This window comes from Nothoprocta perdicaria, unplaced genomic scaffold (assembly GCF_003342845.1).
Source record: "Nothoprocta perdicaria isolate Ctin4 unplaced genomic scaffold, notPer1 scaffold_337, whole genome shotgun sequence".
NCBI classification, from domain to species: domain Eukaryota; kingdom Metazoa; phylum Chordata; class Aves; order Tinamiformes; family Tinamidae; genus Nothoprocta; species Nothoprocta perdicaria.
Genome location: NW_020455574.1, coordinates 123,591 through 145,934, shown reverse-complemented (window position 1 = coordinate 145,934; position 22,344 = coordinate 123,591). Strand labels below are relative to the sequence as shown.

At 38.7% G+C, this 22,344-nt stretch overlaps 1 protein-coding gene across 2 annotated transcripts in view; it reads left to right on the top strand.

Moving 5' to 3' along the window:
* PPP1R9A (protein phosphatase 1 regulatory subunit 9A) overlaps positions 1-22,344 on the top strand; it is a 128,880-nt gene that overhangs the window by 81,581 nt on the left and 24,955 nt on the right. For both annotated transcript variants that reach the window (XM_026043716.1, XM_026043717.1), the window contains exons 5-10: positions 7,653-7,788; positions 12,533-12,688; positions 17,916-17,969; positions 20,248-20,477; positions 21,757-21,853; positions 21,979-22,150. In XM_026043716.1, the coding sequence (XP_025899501.1) occupies positions 7,653-7,788; positions 12,533-12,688; positions 17,916-17,969; positions 20,248-20,477; positions 21,757-21,853; positions 21,979-22,150 (845 nt within the window). The remainder of the gene's footprint in view (positions 1-7,652; positions 7,789-12,532; positions 12,689-17,915; positions 17,970-20,247; positions 20,478-21,756; positions 21,854-21,978; positions 22,151-22,344) is intronic.

The following is a 22,344-nucleotide window of genomic DNA, read 5'->3' as shown; positions in this document are numbered from 1 at the left end:
TGTGTTTCAGCGTTAGTTAGGAGAATATTCGCCAAGTTGGGCCAAACCCTTCCAGAGACTGTSGGAGCAACGTAACAGTGAAGACTATCAATTGCGAGTGCTTGAGGAGTGTTCCCTGACAGTGTGTTTAGTTTAGTGGTGTAAATAGCCCTTGTGTCCTGTAATCTTGCTAATTTGGCTTTTATGACAGGCTTTTTCATTAAATATATTTACACGTTCAGGCAAGAAACAATGTATTTAAGCATGAAATGCATAAATAAATCTTCATGCAAAAGTTTTAAACTGAATTTTTAATCTTTTATCGAGRGATCTAGAGCATTATTATTAATGTGTTGTGTCATTAAAGTTCGTGTCTTGTAACATGAGCTAGTAGGATTCAGCGGGTTTCCATTAGGAGTGGGTTTCCTTTTTCTTTCACAGTAAAAGTAGCTTGGCCGATTTTGGATCACTTCCCCAAATCAGTTGGATCAAAACATGAACTCCTATCCCTTCAGCTGAAATGTCATTGTAAATGATAATTTAGCTAATTTCTTTGCTGTGTCAAAGTGCTGTGTATTTTGTTGTGCAAGTTCCCACCCAGGTACCGTGTGCTGTGGTTAATGTGACGTAGCCGGGCAGAAATTACCGATATTTGTTCTTCCCTGGATGCTTCAGCAAACCACAGGGATGGTGCCGTGGGAGTATTTAGCTACRTCCAGACTATTCTACAAGTGAGTTTCAGCTTGCCCTAGGGGCTGGATCACTTAATCATGCAGATTAAGCTTGCTCACATCTCAACCATGTGTACTCYGTGTATATCCATGGAAACCAGGAAGGGTGAGGGTGATTCCCTGCTGGAGCAGGGGGCTGGACTAGAGGATCTCTAGAGGTCCCCTCCAACCTCAACCATTCTGTGATTCTGTCTGTGGTTCTGTGAGGAAGGGTGGATCTCACCCCAAAAAGGCAGTCAGGTTTTGGAAACATTCCTGGCTGTCGCTTGTCCCTTTGAACAGGGTGTAYGCTCCCCCTGCATCCAGCTAAGATTTAGAAATGTGATTCTTGGAGCTGACCATCCCCATAAGAARCAGGGGTGCTGTGGAGAATGCTGATTAGATGATCAGCATTTATTCAGGAAARCTTCCTGCAATATTGCATTGGGATACGGTGAGATCTGCTGCAAGAGGCAGAAGAGTTTCTCCACAGGCACTCCTCAGGAGTGTGTAACTGGAAACTGGAAGGGAMCCAACCCACTGAATCTATTGGCTATTTCTTAAGCAGTTTTAAGTAAAGCTAATTTGTCAACGAGACCCTGGACTAGAATTGATTTCTGTGGGTATAATTAATCTAAGAGCATTATATTTTTTAATGTGTTTTTCTGAGAGTTTGACTCAATATCCATTTAGCATTGATAAGTGTAGCTTATCGGTGACTTGTATCCAAGATGCTGTCGAGAGACTGCTGAGGCCTTTGGCCCTTAAGCAGTTTTCCAAGCAGCCTTTCCTGTTTGTCCACTGGCACTAGTGATGCTGCTGAGGAAGACCCTGAGGTCTTGCACAGGGCTCTGCAGGATAGGATGGAGGGGCATGAGAACCTGATGGGTGTTCCCCGACGTCATGCCAGTGAAGGAGAAAGCATCAAATGGAATTGGATGCAGTTCAACACCTGCCTGCACAGCTGATGTTGCAGAGGAGGTGTTTTTTAAGGAAAGGATCCTCTTTAAGGAGCGAGAAGAGACCCACCTGAAAGAGTGGAGCAAGTTCGACAGGGAGTAGAGCCTGAAACTACCCGTGAGGGAAGGTGTCCTCGCTGTGAATGGCAGTGGAGGCTTGAAGGGTAGTGAGGAAGTGCCTGGGGCACCGCCTGGCCAGGGAGGATCTTGTGCTTCCCTTATGAAAACAGCAGGACTGGGGATTTCTCTCACATGCTTGAACAGAAACACGTGTGCCTTTGGGAGCRCTCATGGGGTTGGAGATGAGTGGAAAATTGACTGGACTTCTGGTCCCAAAGGGTTATGATCAGTAATACGAAATCCAGCTGGGAACTCCCTTCTTAGTGACATTCCTCGAGGGTGGATGTTGGGGCCAGTCCTGTTAAACATCTTTATTAGTGACTTGGATGTTGTTGCAGGAGTAGCTGCTTCCTGCATTTCCCACCAGTTTCTCACTGGTGCTGGATCACGAATGTCTTCTGCCAGAGCTGGTCATGGTGGAGTGAGGATTGATTGGAGAGCAGCAATGTGATTCTGCCAGGGAAGGACATGAGCCCTTTTTTAATCTGAATACATATTAATTAAAATTATTTAAAAAACAGTAAGTAAAAATAGCGTARCAGCAATGCTGACAAAAACACAGCTTAATAACAATAACAAAGAACACAAATTCAGTGAGGCACGTGATAGGGGTGTGTGTGCAGTTCCTTACTGCCATAACTCCTTTCATCCACTAATGGTGGTTACTTCCCCAGGTTATATTGGGTACTAATCTCCAGGCAGATTTGTTTACTTCTTTGTGTTCTTTTGGGTTACTACCTCACTAATCTCCAAGCCAACGTTGTTTACTTACTTCTGTCAATCATGCTTAGTTCCTCTTTATTACAGCTAATAGCCTTAAAGGCTGCTGAATAGAATTTGTCTCTGATGCAAGTGAGAGCGGTGTGGTCTGAGTGGTGTGAGACAGAGGGCATCCTTAGCAAGGGTGGGCTAGTTCTGCCCTAGAAAACTGGGGAGAAGGGTTGATAGGCTGATGAACAGGGCTGCTACTCGAAGGGACTGTGATGGGCTGGAGAAATGAGCTGGCAGAACCTCATGAAGCCCAGGGAAGGCAGATGCAGAGTCCTGCAGCTGGGGCAGGGAGGAATAGCTTTGGGACATGTTGTGAACTGGGAGCAATGAGCCAGAGTGCAGCTCTGAAGAAAAGATCCCAAGGAGAGGTAGAAAGAGCAACTTTGGTCTGAGGAAAAGAAGGATGGGGTGGTTGGGATCTTACTGCTATCTTCAGCTACCTTATGGGTGGTAAGAAGGGTTAACCCGGACTCTTCAGATGTGCCTACTGATGAGATAAGCAATGAACAAGTTGCAGCAAGGAAAATTCTGACTAGATATTGTCAAAAAAAGAAAAAAATCATAGCAAGGTGCAATACCCTTCCAAGCATTGGAAGCGGCTGTAGAATTTTCCTGTCCTTAGAGAGATGCAAAACTGAATGAGACCATGGTTGAGCTGGCCGTGCTTTAAGTGGGGTGTGCGTGTGGAGGTGGACCAGAAGCTCCTTCCAACCTACCTTATTCAATGATTCAACTCTTTGTTGTTGTTTCCTCTTGGTGGCTGTTAAGCTTCAGATCATTTTTATAGGAGAAAGTGCAATGAATTCTCGTAGTTTGTGAATTTCTTCCACCAAATCACTGACCTCTATTGGAGGCTGACATTTCACATGAGAGAGAAGATTCAGAGAGTCTGATCCTGGCTACAAAAAGCCTGTGAGTTCCATCTTACAGTGTTGTAACTAAACAAAATTGCCTTCTAACAGGGTTTGTATCCCTTTTTGCACTTTGGTTTAATTATATAGTTCTTATCCGAAGGGAGGCAGCCAGGGTAGGTAATTAAAGACATCTTGAAAGAAATCAGCTAAGTGATAGCAGAATCAGCTCAGTACTTTAAAACACAGAGGAAATCCATTTTTAAACTCCTTTTTTTWWAAAAAAAAASAAACTTCCCAATGTAAAACTGTGTTACTGTGCATTAGCTATATGTTTTTAATGACCACACTACATTTTAAGAAAGTTAGAAATCAGAGAAAAATGTCTCATGTTACAGTAAAAACTGTTCTTTCTATCTTACTTGTCCATTGCATTCTTATTTATTTTTTGTCGAATTTAAGGAATCCAAAATAAATTATCCTTAACTGAGCATTAATGCGTGAAATATTTTAGGAGAAAAAGTTTCACTGAGAATAAGTCATTAAAAATACATGCAGCAGAAGTTCATTTTGTGTCACAGAGTTACAGTGCTTGCACACATTTTTTCAATTGCAAAACTCTTAAAAAGTGGAAGTGCTTTTTAAATAAATTAATTGTTAAAATAATGTCTCTGGTTCCYACTGTTGGTAAAAATTAAATAAACTACTGCTATTTTTTTCAAGAAGCTTAGGTCTGCACATCTTCATTTAATAAAAACTACAAATATGCAGAAAACAGTATATGAGGCAGGGTTTTAAATCCTTAAATTGTCATGGATTGCAGGAGGAATTCTGCAATTCAGCAACTCGAAAACTGGCATTGTTGCCACTGTTAGTAGAATATTTCCTTTAACCACCATTACTCTAGCTGAATTTTCAATTTCTTCATATTTTCTATTCCTTTATATTTTCTTATACTCAAGGTGATAGACTCAAATATAAATCTCTATCCCTGTTYATTTTATCACCACAACCAAAGAGAATATTTTACCACAATTGTGCTAGATAATCTATAGCTGAATAGCAAGGTCAGTTTATGTCTTGCACCTTTATTATTCTCTCTCTCTCCCTCTCCCTCACCCTCAGATTTAATGAAATTAATGACTTTTAGTATAGCTACAGAGCGTTGCTTGGTTTTGTTCTGTATTTTTGAGCTTTAATAATTAAGGAGAGTTTGTCGTGATGAGGTTGAAGTGGTCTTAACATCCTCATTTGTCACTTTCTGAAAGATACCATAGACAGAATTTGTAGGTTTTTATTTCAGTACTTCGGCCCTTGAGACTAATTAATTAAATCTAAAATGTGCTTAATTTTGGTGAGGCACCGTGATGGGAAACACGTAATTAGCCATTTTGTTGAAGGATGCATATTATGCTTCAGTGACTAATTTTCTGGTCAGTGATTCACAACCTTATGCCCCTCTTTAATATTTAAACACTTCAGATTATGATAGATCTTATAGTTAAAGCCAATTGAGGCTTAAGGATCTAATATTCAGCTTTTTAAAAACTCTCTCCTATCTGGTGTTCAAAAGAAAGAAATATTTTTTATTTTCTCCTTATATTACAAATTTGTACTTTACAGATTATTTATGAAATCAACAGAATTATTCTGTTGTATTTAATTTGATATTTTAAAGTCATGAAACGTAGCCTGGCAAAAAGTTTTGTTTACTTTGTAAAGACTATAATGTTGGARACATAATTTTCCTCTTTACAGCTGGCATCAATCATAGAATGAATACTTCTCAATATTTATTTTCAGATACTTCAGTCTAATTATCAAATATCTCATTTTAAAGCAATGAATTCTAGGAAGATAAGACATTCCTTTTATACTTCTATTTTGAAAAATATTTGCTATATACTCTCTGCTATATTTGCTATATTGTGTTCTAACACCTAAGGAACTTACTTTTAACATATATTTCAAGCCTTGAAAATAGCATCGCTATAACCTGTCTTTGGGATGAGAATAAAATTCCAATTAATAAGGTTTAAAATATATATTTCCTACCTCAACTTAATGCTCTGTATGAAAATATCATTGCATTACATTTTAATATGCCAAAACCATTCCTAATGTAAAAAGAGGGGAAAGGGGGGTTTTCCATTGACATGTGTTAATCATAAATAACTGGGAGGTAACAGATTTTAAATATATGCCATATTACCTATCCTAGACTTTCAGACAGTGAAGAAATAGTTGTATGAATTTTTTCAAGTATATTATTTTCCAAGGGAGGGGAATTTCCAGGCAGAAGACAGGTGGAAAAATTATATATACAGCACATTGCATTGTTCTATATTTTGCTACATGGGTGATCACTGTCATGTATTTATAAATGTGATGTTATCTCTGCTGTGTATTAATAATATATTACTGTGTAATTTCTCTGAAAATATATATTTAAAATGAAATGGRTGTTTTCCATATTCCCTTCTATTTTATTTTTCCACAGAAGAGGCAAGCAGACGGCGGGTGTGGGTTAAATGCTTCTTTACTTGGTGTTGTAATGTCAAAGGTTCATTGTTCCTTGCAGTTGAGACGCAGATAGGGCTGGTTTACTCTTTTGGAGTAATACTTGGCTGTAAAACGAAAATTCAGAAGAAACAGGATCTGACTGTGAGTCAGAGCGCAGAACAGATGAGGCAGAGGGGTCATAAACAAACATTCTTCCAGCCCCAGGTCTTTATCATTGCTGAGAACCAATGTCATATTTCGTAATTGTAGGATGTGAGTGCCAGACGGTGATCTGATTTAATCAGGATTAAAATACTGATGTTACTTGCTGATATTATTCTAGGGTCTGTTGTATTTTCTGTTAATATTTTTAAACTAAGTCCCTTCCTTGTGAGCTATTTTTAGAGCACCTTGTTTCATTATTTCGAATTGTGTCGGTTCTTCTCACCTTTCTTGTCCTTTTGGAAACAGTTATTAACTCATTTGTTTTGTTAGTGTCAAAATAATCTCCAAATTGTATTCTTTTCTATAGCACATGACTTCATAGAGTCTGACAAATTGTTTGGCATAGGAAATGGACTGAGGCTTATCCACGCATGGGAACTTGTCCTATGTATAGATGCCAAATCTCAAATGTCTTTAACAGCAATAGACAGTACTAATGAAAATCATTTTCTTACATGGGGTGTAATACACACTTGTACTTCTCATTCCAAATAACAAATTAAATTCATCACTGGTGCCAAATATTTTGGAAACAAATAATTTACCATATGCAGTCTCTCAGAGGCACCTGATTTTACTTTTCAGTTCTACATAATACTTTTTTCCCCTACAATTGCCCAGTGTCTTTCTGGCGTGTTAGGAAAATGTTACTTCAGCTTTACATCTTTAAACTGTGTTTTTGTTCAGTTGTTTATAATATCAATGCTATATGGGCATTTATCATTATTGCTACATGTAGCAGGGTACCTAACGATGGAAGAAATGTTGCAGTCAAAGCCAGTCCAAAATTTCAGTTGCTGAAAACAAGGTTGGAAAAGAATGCAAGTCTCAGCCAAAGAAAGGGAAACGTTTGTTGCCTGCTATTAAGGCAAAGAAATTTGCTTCCCATTTTTATCAAGCGCCAAAACTGGAGAAAAAAGCTCCCTAGCAACAGGAGTTCGTAAAATAAAAAGATTGAAATGAAGTTTAAAATTAGGRAAACGAGTCTGTCAGATTTTAAAATGTAGAAATAGATTCTCTTTTACAGGTAGGCAAAAGGCAARCACAAAAGTTCAGAAATGTCTTTTAGATCAAGATGGAGAAAGAAAATACTCTGATTCTGTTTTCTTGTTCTATCATGTTCTTTTCACCATGAGCGATCAGAAATTTCTCTGTATTTTTAACTGTTCCTCTGAACTTTTGTTGGCTTCTGAGAAATACATTCTCTTAAGGGAATAGGAGTGATAATACTTTTTAAAAATCTGCCCTGCTTTCAGTCTAAATCCCTGAAGTTCCCATTTGGAGGGAAGGTTTTAGAGGTCACCGGTCACCGTCCCTTTTTTGTGTGTGAGGAGGAAATCCTGTCACTTCCTGGCCTGACCTCCCTTTGTGAACAGTGCCCTTCTAGCAACTCTAGTCCACAGAACATCTTTAAAACCACCACAGGCCTGCGTTTCCAAAGGAAAATCCAGTTGCATCCAGTCTAGATGCAGCTGAAAATCAAGAARTTTGGTAAAGCAACAAGAGTGATATTTTTTCCGCGCTGTTTTCTACAGGTTTGTAATTGGACGAGAAAAACCRGGACAGGTCAGTGAGGTGGCGCAGCTGATCAGCCAAACCCTGGAACAGGAACGGCGCCAGAGAGAGCTCCTGGAGCAGCATTATGCCCAGTACGACGCAGATGACGATGAGGTAACACCCCCTGCCCGGCATTTGTCTCTTTGGGCATTTTTTTCATGTGCTGTTCTGTCTTCCTAGTTCCTGCTTTCCCCTTGGGACTCTGAGGCTGACTTTTGACACTGCCAAAAGTGCCAAAAGTGGCACCTTTGCTGCTGCTTTTTAAAAATTGTGGTGATAAATCTGATTTCAAGAAGAAAATTACTGCAGAGCTTTTCGGTGTGTGGTTAAAATATTCCTTTTGTTCCAGAACAGCAAATATCAAATTGATTGGCGCAGGAAAATTCAAATGTAAGAAGAGTTTTCTATTGATAGTGTCTTTGGCTGATAGAGAGAACCAAAAGGAGGACAAGGAGATCACAGAACAGAATTGAGGCATCCATATATTATCCTGGTGCTACATTAAGGATGTGACCACGTCTGTGACCATAAGTTATACCTTTTGGCCATCACCTTGTGCCGTGCAAAGGGAACTCTCATATAAGAKTATGTGATGGAAGGAGAAAGAAGAAGGGGAAAAAACCTTTACTAGATACAGAATACAACAGATCTATCTTGGGAGGAGAAGGAATTAGTCTTTGGAAGAACTGAGGAAATACTTCGGGTATCAAAAACAACAGTGTGCATGGGGGGGTGATATTAATTTTTATTCTCAGAATGGACAGCTAGAATATAGTTAAGTGTGCGATGGGCATGAGGCCCTGCTTGATTAACAGATTCACCAATAGGTTGTGTGGGGAACCTGCAGCAATCCTCAGTTTGTTCAGACTTTTGCCAGGTGACTGCTTCCCAGTAAACCCTGTAGCTTGCACCATCCTCAGGCAATTGACTTCCTAGAAGCTGTGATCTGATGTGCATTAGACACAGTTCAAAGGTGTTTTTGGTCATCACAAGCACTCCTGCTTCATTTACTATCAAATATGAACATTACTGCTTCAAGTGCACCTTGCTCTCCTATGGCAAATGTGATTGAGTTTGTTTATGTTGCCCTGTGCCAGACTCCACTACCAGCAAGCCATTCTCTGGCTCTGGGAAAGGAGGCATGGAAATCACAGTCTGCATCATATGGATTGATATYCACAAATGTACCAAAAAGATTATCTTTCCAAGTCCCTCTCATAACAAAGATGTGGATTCTGACTGCATGAAGAGCAGTGGTGTTTGGGTTGCCAGCAGTTTCATACTTTCTTGGTTTCATACTGAGATGATATGAATTTCTACACRGATGTGTTCAATTTCAGAGCTGTTCGACTGATCTGCCCGTTTTCAGTCAGTTCTTGGTAGGTGGTAGGACAGACCTCCAGCTTCAACCCTGCTTAAATAATGGGGAAAACAATCAAAAATGTGTCTTTCACTGAGGCTGTCAARTTCTGGACTTTTCCTCAAAGACAGCAATAATGTACTGAGTTTCCAGAGCAAAAAGTCATTGGTGAGTCTTGGAGTCCCAGAGTTGCTGAACGTGACCATGCCTGGAAAGGCTGCTGGCTGATCAGCTTGCGTGTAGAATGTCCCAGGCATGTTCCAGCCTGGCGTTCGGCCTTCCCATGATCCAGGCTGCCTGGCATTTCTCTGACCTAAAACCCAAGGTAGCCCTCATCACAGCTCAGGCAGCACCTTCCACCCGTTTTAGAAGAATCCGCGTTCCCTAAAGCAGCGTCAATGGGGGAAGTGTCGATTGCTGCCAACCAGCTTATACAGGACTTCAGTCAGATGCTAAATTCGGGCGACTTATTAGACTCTTGTAGCTCCTCATTCCGCTGGGAATGTTACATGCCGGTTACTGGTGGCTGGAGGAAGATTCACACATCTTGCAGTTGGCAGTGTCAGGAGGGCAACAACTGGCATTGCCCTACGAGCCAGTGCTAAGTGCAGTAAAGGTAGGAGGAGATCTTGTTATAGGTGCTACATCTAGGTAGAATGTTACAGAATTTACTCCTCACCAGCTTCTTTCTTTTTCTAAACCGYCCCCATCCCTTCTTGATTTGTTTTATCCTGGTGACTGGAAAACTGTTTGAAATAGGCACTGTCTTTGTGTTTCCTACCTAGTGTGCGAAGTGTGACCCGAGTCTGTATCTTTAACTGAAGTCTTTCCTGCATTAATGCAGGGTTCTAGGCACAGTTAATCAAGTTGTGGTATCTCTTGGTATCTTAATTTGAACATGATATTATCTTTTTCATGTTTAACAGTGAAGGGCAAAATTCACATAAAAGAGATGCCTCATTCCCCTGAAGTCTGCATACTCTGATGCAAGATGAGAAATTGATAACATATTGCAGCATTCTGTTCACTCTCTGGCCATGGATAAGTAGTTTTATGCAAGTAATACAGGGTTTTTTTATTATTTTAATATTACTAATGGACATTTGAATAATTTTTCATTTTTAATTATTATTTATCAGGCTATTCTGAGAGCAAAGTAGTATTGGAGCATTACCATGTTCTTGGATGTCCAAAACCCAAAGAGTGCGTTATGGTTGAGGAAATCTTTCAGAGAACACAATTTTTCCAGCATCATTAGTATGAAATATTTTTGTCAAAATGATTTCTTCATATTTTTCTTTGCTCTCACAAAAAAAAAAATTAAGTGAAAATTCTAAAATAAAGATCAGATGAAGAGGCGCTATTGAGTTCTCCRAGCGGCATTCCCTGCCTGTGGGAAGAGCTGCAGTCCCTAAGCAAAAGCTTTAGCCAGGTTTCCAAATCCCCCACATTTATGGTGATTTGGAGGAGCTGACTTGGCTGCTGCTGCTCCTGCTTTATGCTTGTGTTAAGCACATTCCAAGAATTTACAGTGCCAGTAGAGAGCACGAGTGACATCTTCCCTTTTGAAAGGGGACATTACGATTCACACTGGTAATTTTGTGCTGTTACCTGTGTTAGTGTGTGGCTACTAAATGGCTGTGTCAGATGAAAGCCATTCCTATGGAAAAATGGGAAAGCTGAAGGTTGGATATTACTTTTGCTCGCCTGTTTCAGATGAGTGAATGGTGGTAACCAGTAAAGGGRCTGAGATTTTGTTTGTTTGTTTGAAGAATGCTGAAGTTCTTAGTCTTTGTACACACAAAGTACGTAAAATATGGTTGCTGTGTGTTTGATTGTAGAATATGTAAACAAATATTTTAAGATACAGCAACAGGTCTACGATTTTTTTTTCACATTCAGCTGTATTTAGTGTATGAGTAAGTCATACATTATGGTTGTTTGTCATCTTTTTATAGTTCTTTTAACTTCAGAAGTTTTTACCAAATCATTTTGCTTCCCAGATGTTTGATCTTTCATTCTAGCAGTTTAGCAAAATGTAAACTTAATTTTTCAGTGTGCTATCTCTCCAAGAAGTGCTGCTTATTCATGCAAATACATCCCTGTGTTATTGGATGTGTTCATATGTCTTTTCGGTTTGTGTGTACTTGTGTATATTTACAATTAATGTGCTTCTATGCCTTACTGTGTAATTGAAAGAGATTTACCTAAGCCTAAATGACAGCTGGGAAGCTTACTTGGGTAGGAAGCTGAAATTCTAACTGTTATTTGGACACCTGAATTCTTACCTCTTGATTTGAAATGTTCTTTAAAAAAAAAAAAAAATGATACCAATACATATTGGAGCATTGCTAGGAATATATTTCTGAAAAGAATGCCATGCACTTTTACGCCCGGAACTTAGAGCGCATGTAAAAAATGAATAATTCTGTCAAAACCTGGGATGTCATAAGTATTACTGTATTCATGAGAAGGACTATCCTCCCTGCCATCCCTTTCTCGTGCATTTCTTTATTCCTGCACTTGATAAGTGCAGCTGTCCCTGAGGGAAGTTTTGCTGTGCTCAGATAGTCRTGTGCACAGAATATGCATGAGCTGGGCTTCACTTGAGATGAACTGCAGAATACAGAAGCATTCAGCCACCTTTGGGATGTGGTGAGCATAGGTGCATATGCAAAACATTGTTTAGGCACCTTAGGGCATGATAATATAAATGTTTTATTTTCAGCATTATTGTGTTGCCCCTTTTAGGCTTGAGAAATATGATTTAGCTTATTCTTTTTAGACTTCTGTTTTATTAGCCAACAGTCTGTCCATATTTCATGTCTAACCAACCCAAAAGACACCCAAGTTTTATGTGTAAAACTAGCTAGCAGCACCTGTTTATCCAGGGTGAGAATTCAGTAAAGCTTGATTTCCATGGGCTTGTTTCTGACGCTCAGTTTCTTAGTGCCTGTGTTGTCTTTTGGTATAGAAGTGGCTTTCCTATTACTAATTTCTTTATGAAAAATGAACCAACTGATGTTSAAATACAGTGGATTTTCACCTGAGAGTTACTACCTGCAGCTGGCTCACAAAACAGAAATCAAGATCCTGCCAGTTCTGTTCTGCTTGTATTTCTGTTTGGAAAGGATTCCTTATTAAAACTGGAACACACTGAGAGCTCTTCCTGTGGGAAAGAAAGCCATGTTTGGAAAAGGATGAAAACTGCATTAACTGCAGCCAGTAAAGCTGGCCTCTAGGAATTTTCAGTGCTTAAGATACTATTTTCTCCTCTGTCTTAATGTCCTGAAACACTACTGTGGAGTAGTAGTTCACATATTTAGAAATCACAACTGCTTGGACTAGAGCTAAACAAAAACCCAAGTTATTTTTTGCATGCAATATGCTGTATTTACACGCCGACTTAACTACTTGAAAGTCTACAAATTGTACATATTTAACAGTCTCTGTATAATAAGAAGATAACTTGAATTTCTTAAATGCTATGAAATTAAGACAGGGGAATATGCTACAGATGAAGAAGACGAAGACATGGCACCTGCCCTTCCAGGGGGTGATGTGGCCATTGAAGTGTTTGATCTTCCCGAAAACGACGACATGTTCTCCCCCAGCGACCTGGACACCAGCAAGCTGGCTCACAAGTTCAAAGAGGTGAGTTACACATCCAGAAATATTTCCCACAGACTTCACTGGAACTAGGTTTCTAGTTATCCCGTTGCTCAGTGGTTGTTACTTTCTTTGAACATGAGATTTGATTTCTGGCTGTTTGTGCAGCCAGTATGAGTAAATGGCTCAAAAAAATCTCCTTTAAGTAAATTGAGCAGTTGTTTTAACATCAGCTGTCAGGTAACTAATATGTTGATGGAGGAGGATTTATAATCCCAAGTTTTCGGTATGAAATTTATTCTGCCTTAGTACTTAGTTGGCACTTCTTGGCCAGGAAGGCGAGATGCAAGTTAATTCATTCCTGGCACATGGCTTGTCTTTTTTTGTGAGATTCCAAGCGGAAGCAACCGGGGGAACAAACAACAAATCCTAAATTTCAGCAAAAAGGAACATGGTTGGGCTTTTCCTAACTCCGATACCATTGCACAGCACTCATCAGTATTCTGCACTGTGATGTGTTTGTTTATGTGTTCAGAAAGAAGCAGGCRTGTTTTAGGTTGATGTTTTATCAAACTTCTGTGGCTGTAGTGTGTGTCTTACCCACTGGGACTATGTGAAGCTTGGGGCAGCGATAGTCAGTAGTAGCTGCAATATTTAAATTCTTGTAAGTTAGTGTAGAAAATATTGAGAAATATTTCTGTTGTATTTTAGATTGTGCTTTTGATTTCATTTATTCCTGAACTTTCATGGTCTCTGGTGAAAATAAAGGTATGAAACAAATGGATTCATACCAGCCCAGAGGAATGGACTGAGCATTAAAAAAAAAAAAAAAAAAGGAACATTCTGCTTTTTAAACAGAATGGAGATGAAAGGGTGTAAAGAAATTGGAGCCTCATAGATAAGGAGCAGAGCCCTTATGTGCCTAGAAGGCAATTTAAGAAAAAAAAAAATAGAGAGACTCCCTCTTATCTCCCTTCCTGCTTTGTCTTTTCCCCTTCCCTCCCTTTCATTCAAGCCAGAGGTTTTATTTTCTACAAATATATCTCATGGCCGTAAGAGTCACGGAAATAGAAAATACAGAAGTAATCCATTCCTGAGCAAGCAAGTCTTCCCCTTTTCTCCTGATACCCTTTTCAGCCTTCCAGTGCCTATTGTCATTCATCTTTGTTTTCTGAAAAGTTTGTAGTTCATTTAATTTTTTCTCACCCCGTATTTCAAGTTCCAGGCTATATGCAATTGAACAAAACAGACAACTTCATTTTTAATACTTTGTGTTGTGCCTGTTGATTRTATGACCTGTTCAAAGCAGTTGGAAGATAGCACCATTCTGACTGGTAGCATTTACCCCATTGCTCTTGCCAGTGTGACAAGGTTATGCAAAGCACAGCTGCAGGGATGGGTAAGACATTGGGGCCGTTTGACTGAATTACCTGTAAAACTGTGCTTGAAAACAGTTTCCACCAGCTTGGGCTCTTGCCAGTCTTGAGTACGTCCAGACTGACGAGAAGTGAGTTGTAGACCTCATTTAAAGGTCTCAAATCTAGATATAGAAATACAGAGAAAATCAAACTAAAAGACTTGGGGGTCTTTTGATTCGAGAGCAGATGAGGGAGCCTGAGAGGCAGATACTAAATGTTCCTGCTTGGGAGCAGACTCTTCCCCCAGGAGCTCCCCGCGCAGTTCCGTGCCGCTCTGGAGTCGCTGATGGCATTTAGGCTGCACAGCTGCATTTTGTTGGCTGTGACTGGCAGGGTGCATGTATTTTTCTTGGTATTTGCCCTGAATTCCTTCAACACTAGAGGACTTGTTCACGGTCACGCTGCACAAGCCCACACAGAGKTTTCTGGAATTGTATTTAAAGAATAACTGTTCTTTCTTGTTCTTACCCCGGAGATTAATGAAAGTATTAAAGTGGGTTGGACATAATCTTTTCACATAATAGGCTGACCTAATTAGCTGAATTCAGTCTTTGCAGTGAAAAATGTGCCCAAATACTTTGTGAGCGCTCTTATTTGAAATGCTTTACTTTTAGAATGGAAATCAGGATAGAGCTGGGCAATCTTGGGTGAATCACATTACCTCTGCCTACCTTATTTTCCAGGCTGAAAAGTAGGAAAGATGAGATTGATATTCCTTAAGTGCTTTGAAAGAAAGAGCTAGACACCTCTGATGACTGAGGATCTGTAGGAGGAGGGGGGATCTTACGAGATAGGTATTATATTTCACATATTTCAATGAAATCTATGAAAGATGCATTATTATAAGCAAGGTTGTGTAACGATTATGTATAAAAAAATACCATCAGTGTTATTAGATTCCTTGAGGTACTTTCTTTCCCATTTTACTCCAGATGTTTCGCTGTTGCCAGCTTTTCATCCTGTTCTGCCTCTTGCAGTGTTAGATGAATTCAATCTGTTTTCTCTCTAAATCTTATTTTAAAATAGAGGTTTTACTGTTTTGAAGAAAAAATGATCAGCCCTTGAAGACATCTTAGAATAGGCAGTATGCTAAATATCATCCAAAATATCTTTTATTAAAAGGAATCCATCATAATGCTGACTTTAAAAACTCATAAAAAAAAGGAAATATTTAAATGAAATATTTGCCAAGAATTTGCCTGGCATTGCATAGGAAGGGGGTATTCATGTTTCCCTATCAGAAAACTTGCTTAAAAATTTGAGCTGTGGAGTACAGATTTTCTTGTCAAATCATTCCCCTTAGCCCTTGCTTTGTGTTAACCCAGAAATGCATATTTCCCATCTATACTGCAAGCATGGTTATTTTGGGTTTAAGACAAAAGAAAAGGGAGAAAATTGATTTCTAGCTACACATTCATCTGTTTGTCAGGAAGGTGTCTGTTTTTCTGCCTTCGTGGGATCTGCTGTACCATGTGCTGATTCAGTGATCTGACTGCACACTCACTATTCATATATTTTTTTAATTTAATAGCAGAGAGTATAAAAATAACTGTTAAGACCATCTGTACCTGAGCAGATTGCCATTTATGCAACAAATTGGAGCCTGTTATGTCATAATAAACTATTYAAATGTTGCTTACTGCTTTGTGGGATTTTTAGAAGAGTTGGAAAGCAGGTAACCCCAGGAGCCTTGAGTTACATTTTTAATTCTGCAAAGGGCAAAGTAGCTCATACATCTTCCCCCTGATTTTACCTCACACAATGAACAAAGCAGGTGAGCTAAGCACAGATCTGAGCATTTTATAATTTTCCAAGTGGCTCTTTTGTGATTTTTCCTCGTCATCTCCCATTATTAGCAGGAATTGAATTAGTACAAAAACCAGACTCCTTTAAAACTGCCTATCTAGGGTTGACTTGATAACAAAGTTGTTATACTTGGTAGTAGGCCAGATGTGCCTCCATATTTCATGTGTTCTGCAAGCTTTCTAGCCAGCTACTGGTTTCATTTAAAATTAAATCTTCTATCTCTCCCTGGGCATAAGAGCATTTGAAGTACTTTTCACTGCACAGTCCAAAGGTGACTTGTAGTACCTGCTGAGAACTGTGTGAACTGGAAGTGCTCACAGTTAGTTCCTGGGTCTCGTTTGGAGACACTAACCCACAAATGAGCAGTGGAAAGGAGAATATTCMTCAGGTGGAACTGTTTGTCTCCTTCCTTCCAGCATAAATTGAGTGATTTTCCACAAAGAGAGACTAGAGTTATTCACTAGGTCAGTTAAGTGCAGACCAAAGTGTATCTAACTGTGTGTGTTTTTTATGCTCTTACAAGAAATGTGTCTGAGAGGTCCCATGAAATGGAAAAAGGAATTGAGAGGTTGCTTGGCACTTTCTCAGAGTTACTTATACTGATCAGCACTCTGATAGCTCCTATTATTAAAACCATTCTTCCAAATAAAGGACTTGTGCTTTGAATTGTTTGTACTTTTTTGTCTAAAAGCCTGGTCTTAAAGAGAGTAGCCGTTGCTTTACTGGGATATTACTTTCTGATTCAGTGCAATTCCCCCATGTACTCCATTAGCTCAGCATAAGCTATTCTCAAAGGCTCCAGTCATCCTTGTAAGAGAAGTAACCATCATGTAAAACATGCTTTTCCATAACTATTCCTGGTATTCATAAATAATAGACTAAGGCTTTGTCTTCACTGCAGTGTTATCTCAAACTATCAGGCTTTACCTTTGCCCTCGCTCCTTATCCAACACACACACAAGCCACTGATTCAGATTAAACAGTGCTTTAGAAATAAGATTTTGTTCTGTCTGTTAACTTTTCCATACTAACAGCTTTAAATAGTAAAGCAGAAGGGATTTAGGTGTAAACCTATATAGGGTCATGTCTATAGGGTCATGAGCAGTTTTAAGATGACTTTTGATTTGTACTTCAGGCAAACTCTAATCCTTTAGCATGAAACTAAGACTGAAGATGTTACGGGAGGGTGTCCTCCTCAACAGCTGAAGGACATTCACTACATAGGATCAGATTAAACTAAGTCCAAAACAGTCCCTCCCCYCAAAAAACGTGTCTCTGTGGATGTCAAGTCCTCAGTACCAACTGTTTCCCAGTACAGAGCCACTCTCATTGTGGCACGGTGCTTGGCAGTGTAAATACAACCTTTAGCACAATGCATCAGCTGTAAATCTACATGCAGTCAACTTGTGTGCTTGAATGATGCTTCCTGTTCTCYGCAGTTTCCCAGTATAACTGCTCTCTCTTGAGACTGGCTATCTTGAATGGAGTAATTCAGACTAATAGTTCATAATAATAGAATAAATCTTAATGCTCACTTGCATGCAGTAAATGTGGAATCTTCCCTTCAAGGTTTTCCTGACTTCTCAATTTGTTAAATCACTTATTTCTGCATTTGCTCTTTTGTTAAATGTCTACTTTAATCAATGCAATGGGACTTTCTAATATCACTGAGATATATTTCATATTCACATCAGAGGAGAACAAAGCCCAGCAGGAGAGCATCTGAGCATCTTTTATTTTTCCTCTTTTTTCTTTTTTTTCTTTTTTTTTTCCCTTTCTTTTTAAACATAGGGCATTTGGTTTTGCTGAACAGATTGGATGTTCTGAGTTGGAATGATGAGTGGTTGGGCGGCATCCTATCTTTAATTAGGTTGCACACAGACTGAGTCATTTTGCAAGCTAGACATTTTAATTTACAATCCACTGCACTGCAGCACTCTTCGGGGCCTTCTGCTGTGTAATAAGGTATTCAACTTGCAGCACAGGCTTTAAAAATACTGGAGGACTCCCTGTGACTTCACTTGTTTATTTTATATTTTCAATTTTAGTTGCAAATCAAACATGCAGTTACAGAAGCTGAAATTCAGAAGCTGAAGACGAAGGTAAGGCTCAATATGCAGTTAATACACACTGTTTTTTTTTCTTCTCTCCCTCATACAAAATCCGGTCTGAAGACATGTATCTTTATGTGGGTGGAGAAGTCAGCGTCCGTATTAAAGATTAGAAAAACACAGTGGCTCAGCTAAATCATGTCTTCACGTATATGCTCTATTTAAAGTTTCAATAAAATCTTAATTGCTGCTACTAAAGCTGCCAACTTGTATACCTTCATTTAAACATGCATTTTTAAGGATAATATAGTGGCTGAATGGCAGATTTCTAGTTTTAAAATACTAATGCATTTTCTCAGTTTAAAAAATWATATTTTGATTGAATATTTGCATCTGTGTGAGTAATTTTCTATCTGGTAATGATGTTAAGGCATCCTGTTCAGTATAGGTTTGCTTTCTTATTTTTTTTTCATTTTTCTCTTTCTAAGTATTAGCTTATTAAAAGATGTTTAATAAAATTACATTTTCTTCACAGGAAAAGAAAAACGGTGCCAATGGGATACTGTTCTCTCTAAGAGATGCTCTGGAAAGGAAAAAGCTTGTCAGTTTAACAGAAAACATTTTCTCGAAATTGGTTGCCGGATATTAGGTTCAATTGGCTATAACAATAAAAATAAACTGTACTTTTTTATAGTAGGATAACCTTTATGGGAAGTTCAACTGATAATACAGTTGTTGAGTAATGTTAGGTTTTTAACAACACCTTTCTCCTTGAGCAGTTTACAGAAGGAAGAAAAAAGTGGAAGCCAGTGAAATTTTTACTTCAGAAATGAATTTGGCTGGTTATTTCTTTCTAGCAACCATTTGCACTCACCATGCATTTTACTTAGTGTTGATCAAAACCGCATATATTATTGTTAAAAACAAATTCATAATGCAACTGTTTTCTGTAATGACTCTTTCAGGTTAGAGAGTCAGAAACCTTTTCTCCCTTCTAGTTTCTGTTGCCATCTGTCAATCAGAGCTGCACGGTTAAATCCATTAGGGTTGTGCCCATTGACTTCATGGCAGTGATGTGTGGGTGGAAGCCCTCAGCTGGGCAAATCCATTTGCAAGATTAGGGCTATTGAACCTCTTTGTGTTGCAGCTCTTTACCTGACCTTTTGAATAGAGCCCAGGAAAGTGCGGCTAGGGTAGGTAAATTACCACTAAAACTGCAAACACTTTCCTCCTTTTGCATATATATCGTTCATGATAGCAGCAGAACTGGCCCAGAGCAAGTTAAATGGTGTTGCTAAGTAAACACGGATGTGGAAGGCCTGGTTTCCTTTCGTAAGTCCTGGGAACTGAAATGTGCAGTATATCCAGCCAAGCATTCAGACCTGCAGCTGGCCTCGCTTGGGCAGYGTGAGGTACCTGACAAAGCAGTGCAACTGCACTGGTGGTAAAGCTAAGGAGGAGTGATAAATTTGCTAGAATCAGCACCAGAAAGGACAAGCTACCACAGCAGGGCATATTTTTCTTTTAATAGCAAGAACTTATAACTCGATAAGCAAATTTAAATAAAACAAGAGTACTAYATTTAAAAAAGGTTCTCTTTTTACTCCCAATAGTTCTAGAATAGTAGCAGTGTTAGATTTAAGCTCTCTGTGCTTGCTGAAGAAATGAAAAAACAAAAATAAATGATTCTGGGTTACAACTTGATGTTAAGTTTTACATTGTTCTCCCGAACTATTTTGTTTCACTTTCTAGATTAAGAAAGATTATGACATGAAAATAGGCACTGTAAGAGTTCAAAAAAAAAAATCTAATTTGGGGAAACGGAATTAGATTGGATGCAGTTGGCTTGTTTCTCTTGTTTTCCAAACTGATGGTCTTCAATCAAATTAAATATAGAAACTGGAACAGATTTTCCCCCCACTTCCTCCCTCYCCCCACCCAAAGAATATCTAATTTTAGGAAAGTGTATGAATGGGTTGTATCACCTAGGCCAGATGCATGGAGCAAACACACTCCTAGCGATGACTGATTAACCCAGCAGTGTGCCCGAGCAATGCACTACAGAAATTTGGAAAGCATGCTAGTATATCCCTGAGAAGCTTAGAAGCTGCACTGCAACGCAAAGCAAAGGCCCTGCCTCATTTTGAGGCAGAATAACRTGAAAGTCAGCCTGTTCTTCTCGTCTTGGAATCCTTTTCATTGCTCGCACATTATTTTTGTGTTTAGTAATTCATTGATTTTTCACTGTTCGTGTTGACTGACTTCACTCTAAACTATTAAGCTGTACTTTTCACCCTTAACTGACAGGCATCTCTACTATTTTGTGCAGCTGCAGGCTGCTGAGAATGAGAAAGTGAGGTGGGAAGTGGAGAAGACCCAGCTCCAGCAGAACATTGAGGAGAATAAGGAAAGGATGATGAAATTAGAGAGTTACTGGATTGAGGCACAAACCTTGTGTCACACTGTGAATGAGCACCTCAAGGAGACGCAAAGCCAATATCAGGCCCTGGAAAAGAAATATAACAAGGCAAAGAAATTAATCAAGGATTTTCAGCAAAAGTAAGCAGCTGCATTAGCTTAGCAATTGAATTAGTGGCCAGAGAGAAACTTTGAAATATGAAACCCATTATTAAAGGCCTGTAAGATAAACAGTATTTTTCACAATAAAAGTGTAACTAAATGAAGAATTGGTATATARAAACCATGTTGGAATATTTCAGACCTGCTAGCATAAATTTGTAGTCATGTTTTATTAGCTGGATTCACTCCTGCTGTGTACTAATGTAACATAAAAAAGCAAATTGTGTGGATACACTTTTGCATTTTATTTTTCTTCTYATAGATGCCAGGAATGTTTGAGGTGAGTTGAGCTAACTGATGATTAGCTGGTCCCCTCTGTTTCATGTCCCCTCTCCATAATGGCTAGCAAGAATAATAACATCCTGCCTTTCTATTACAGGTTCTATTCCTCAGACTTTATTTTGAGGATTTTTTTTTAATACTACATAACTACAGTCATTTAGCAAAGAAAACTCATTTCTCCAAAACATGCAGCTATGTCAAGTGTCAGCTGGGAAAGCAGAAGTGAATATCCTGTTCCATTAAAAAGGAAGTAAAGATACTAGATTTTTACATTGTAGTCAACAAGTCATTACCCATCTTGGAATTTCATAACTGCTACAGAAGTGGCTGACATCTCATGTGCTCTCGGTCACAAACCTCTTAGGGCTTCAAAGCAAAAAGAAAATGCCTAGCTAGAATGATTCTGCTTAGTTTTTTTATTGCTATTCTAACTTATATTTGTGAAATATATGGTTAAACATTTTAAACTACTTCAGTCTCCTAAAATCACCAAACAGATTTCTTTATAGCCTGCTAGAAAATGATGTACTGCCTTGCAGTGAAAGTGTATAGTCACAGTCCTGTAAAACAGAGCTTCCATCCCATCTCCCACAGCAGAACTCAGCATAAACTGAGCAAATGTTGCTTCCATTGGATATAAAAATTATGAAAACATAAAGTCAGTTTAACAGTTCTGATTAGAACTGTTAGTTAGTTCAGAATTAATTCAGAATTAGTTCAGAATTAGTTCCGAAAAACTGAGATTGTTACTTTTATCAGCTAAGTTCCCATTATTGTTTTTTTATACCACATTCACTKAGACTGCTAAGTAACTGTTTCGGGTTTTGTCCTGTTTGCAATTTATTGCTAATTTTCAGGTTAATAGTAAAATATGTTAACTACATAATTTTTGATGCATATTTTAAGAGCCAGAATAGTGTATTTTCTGTTTGAACCTGCCTGTTCTGATACCAGCAAATACATCTTTTTCTCTAAGAGAACTTGACTTCATTAAACGCCAGGAAGCTGAACGAAAGAAAATAGAAGATTTGGAGAAAGAACATCTGGCAGAGGTTCAAGGCTTGCAAACTCGTGTGAGTCATATTTACTCAAATGCTTGAAGAATGAGATAAGTCTGTCTGATAGTCTGAAAAGAAAAAAAGATTTTATAGATGTTTGTGTGCAAGGTGCGGGTAATAATGGATTATATTTCTTYCAGATCCGAGACTTGGAAGCAGAAGTTTTCAGGCTATTGAAGCAAAATGGGAGCCAGGTTAACAACAACAACAACATTTTTGAGAGGCAGACATCTTTGGGAGAGGTTTCTAGAGGAGATCCAGTGGAAAATCTAGATACTAAGCAGGTGTCCTGTCTGGATGGCTTAAATCAAGGTTTGTTTGAACCAACCCGTAACTCCTATTAATGTATAGGCTAATAATACAATTATAATKTAGCATTTAAGGAAAACAAAGGATAACACAGGGATCCATTTTTGTTTATTTATTTGTTCATTTTTTCCAAAGTTCAGTCTCATGGTAACTCTACCAGTTTCAGTTATACCAAGTAATGACAATACTGATTCCCA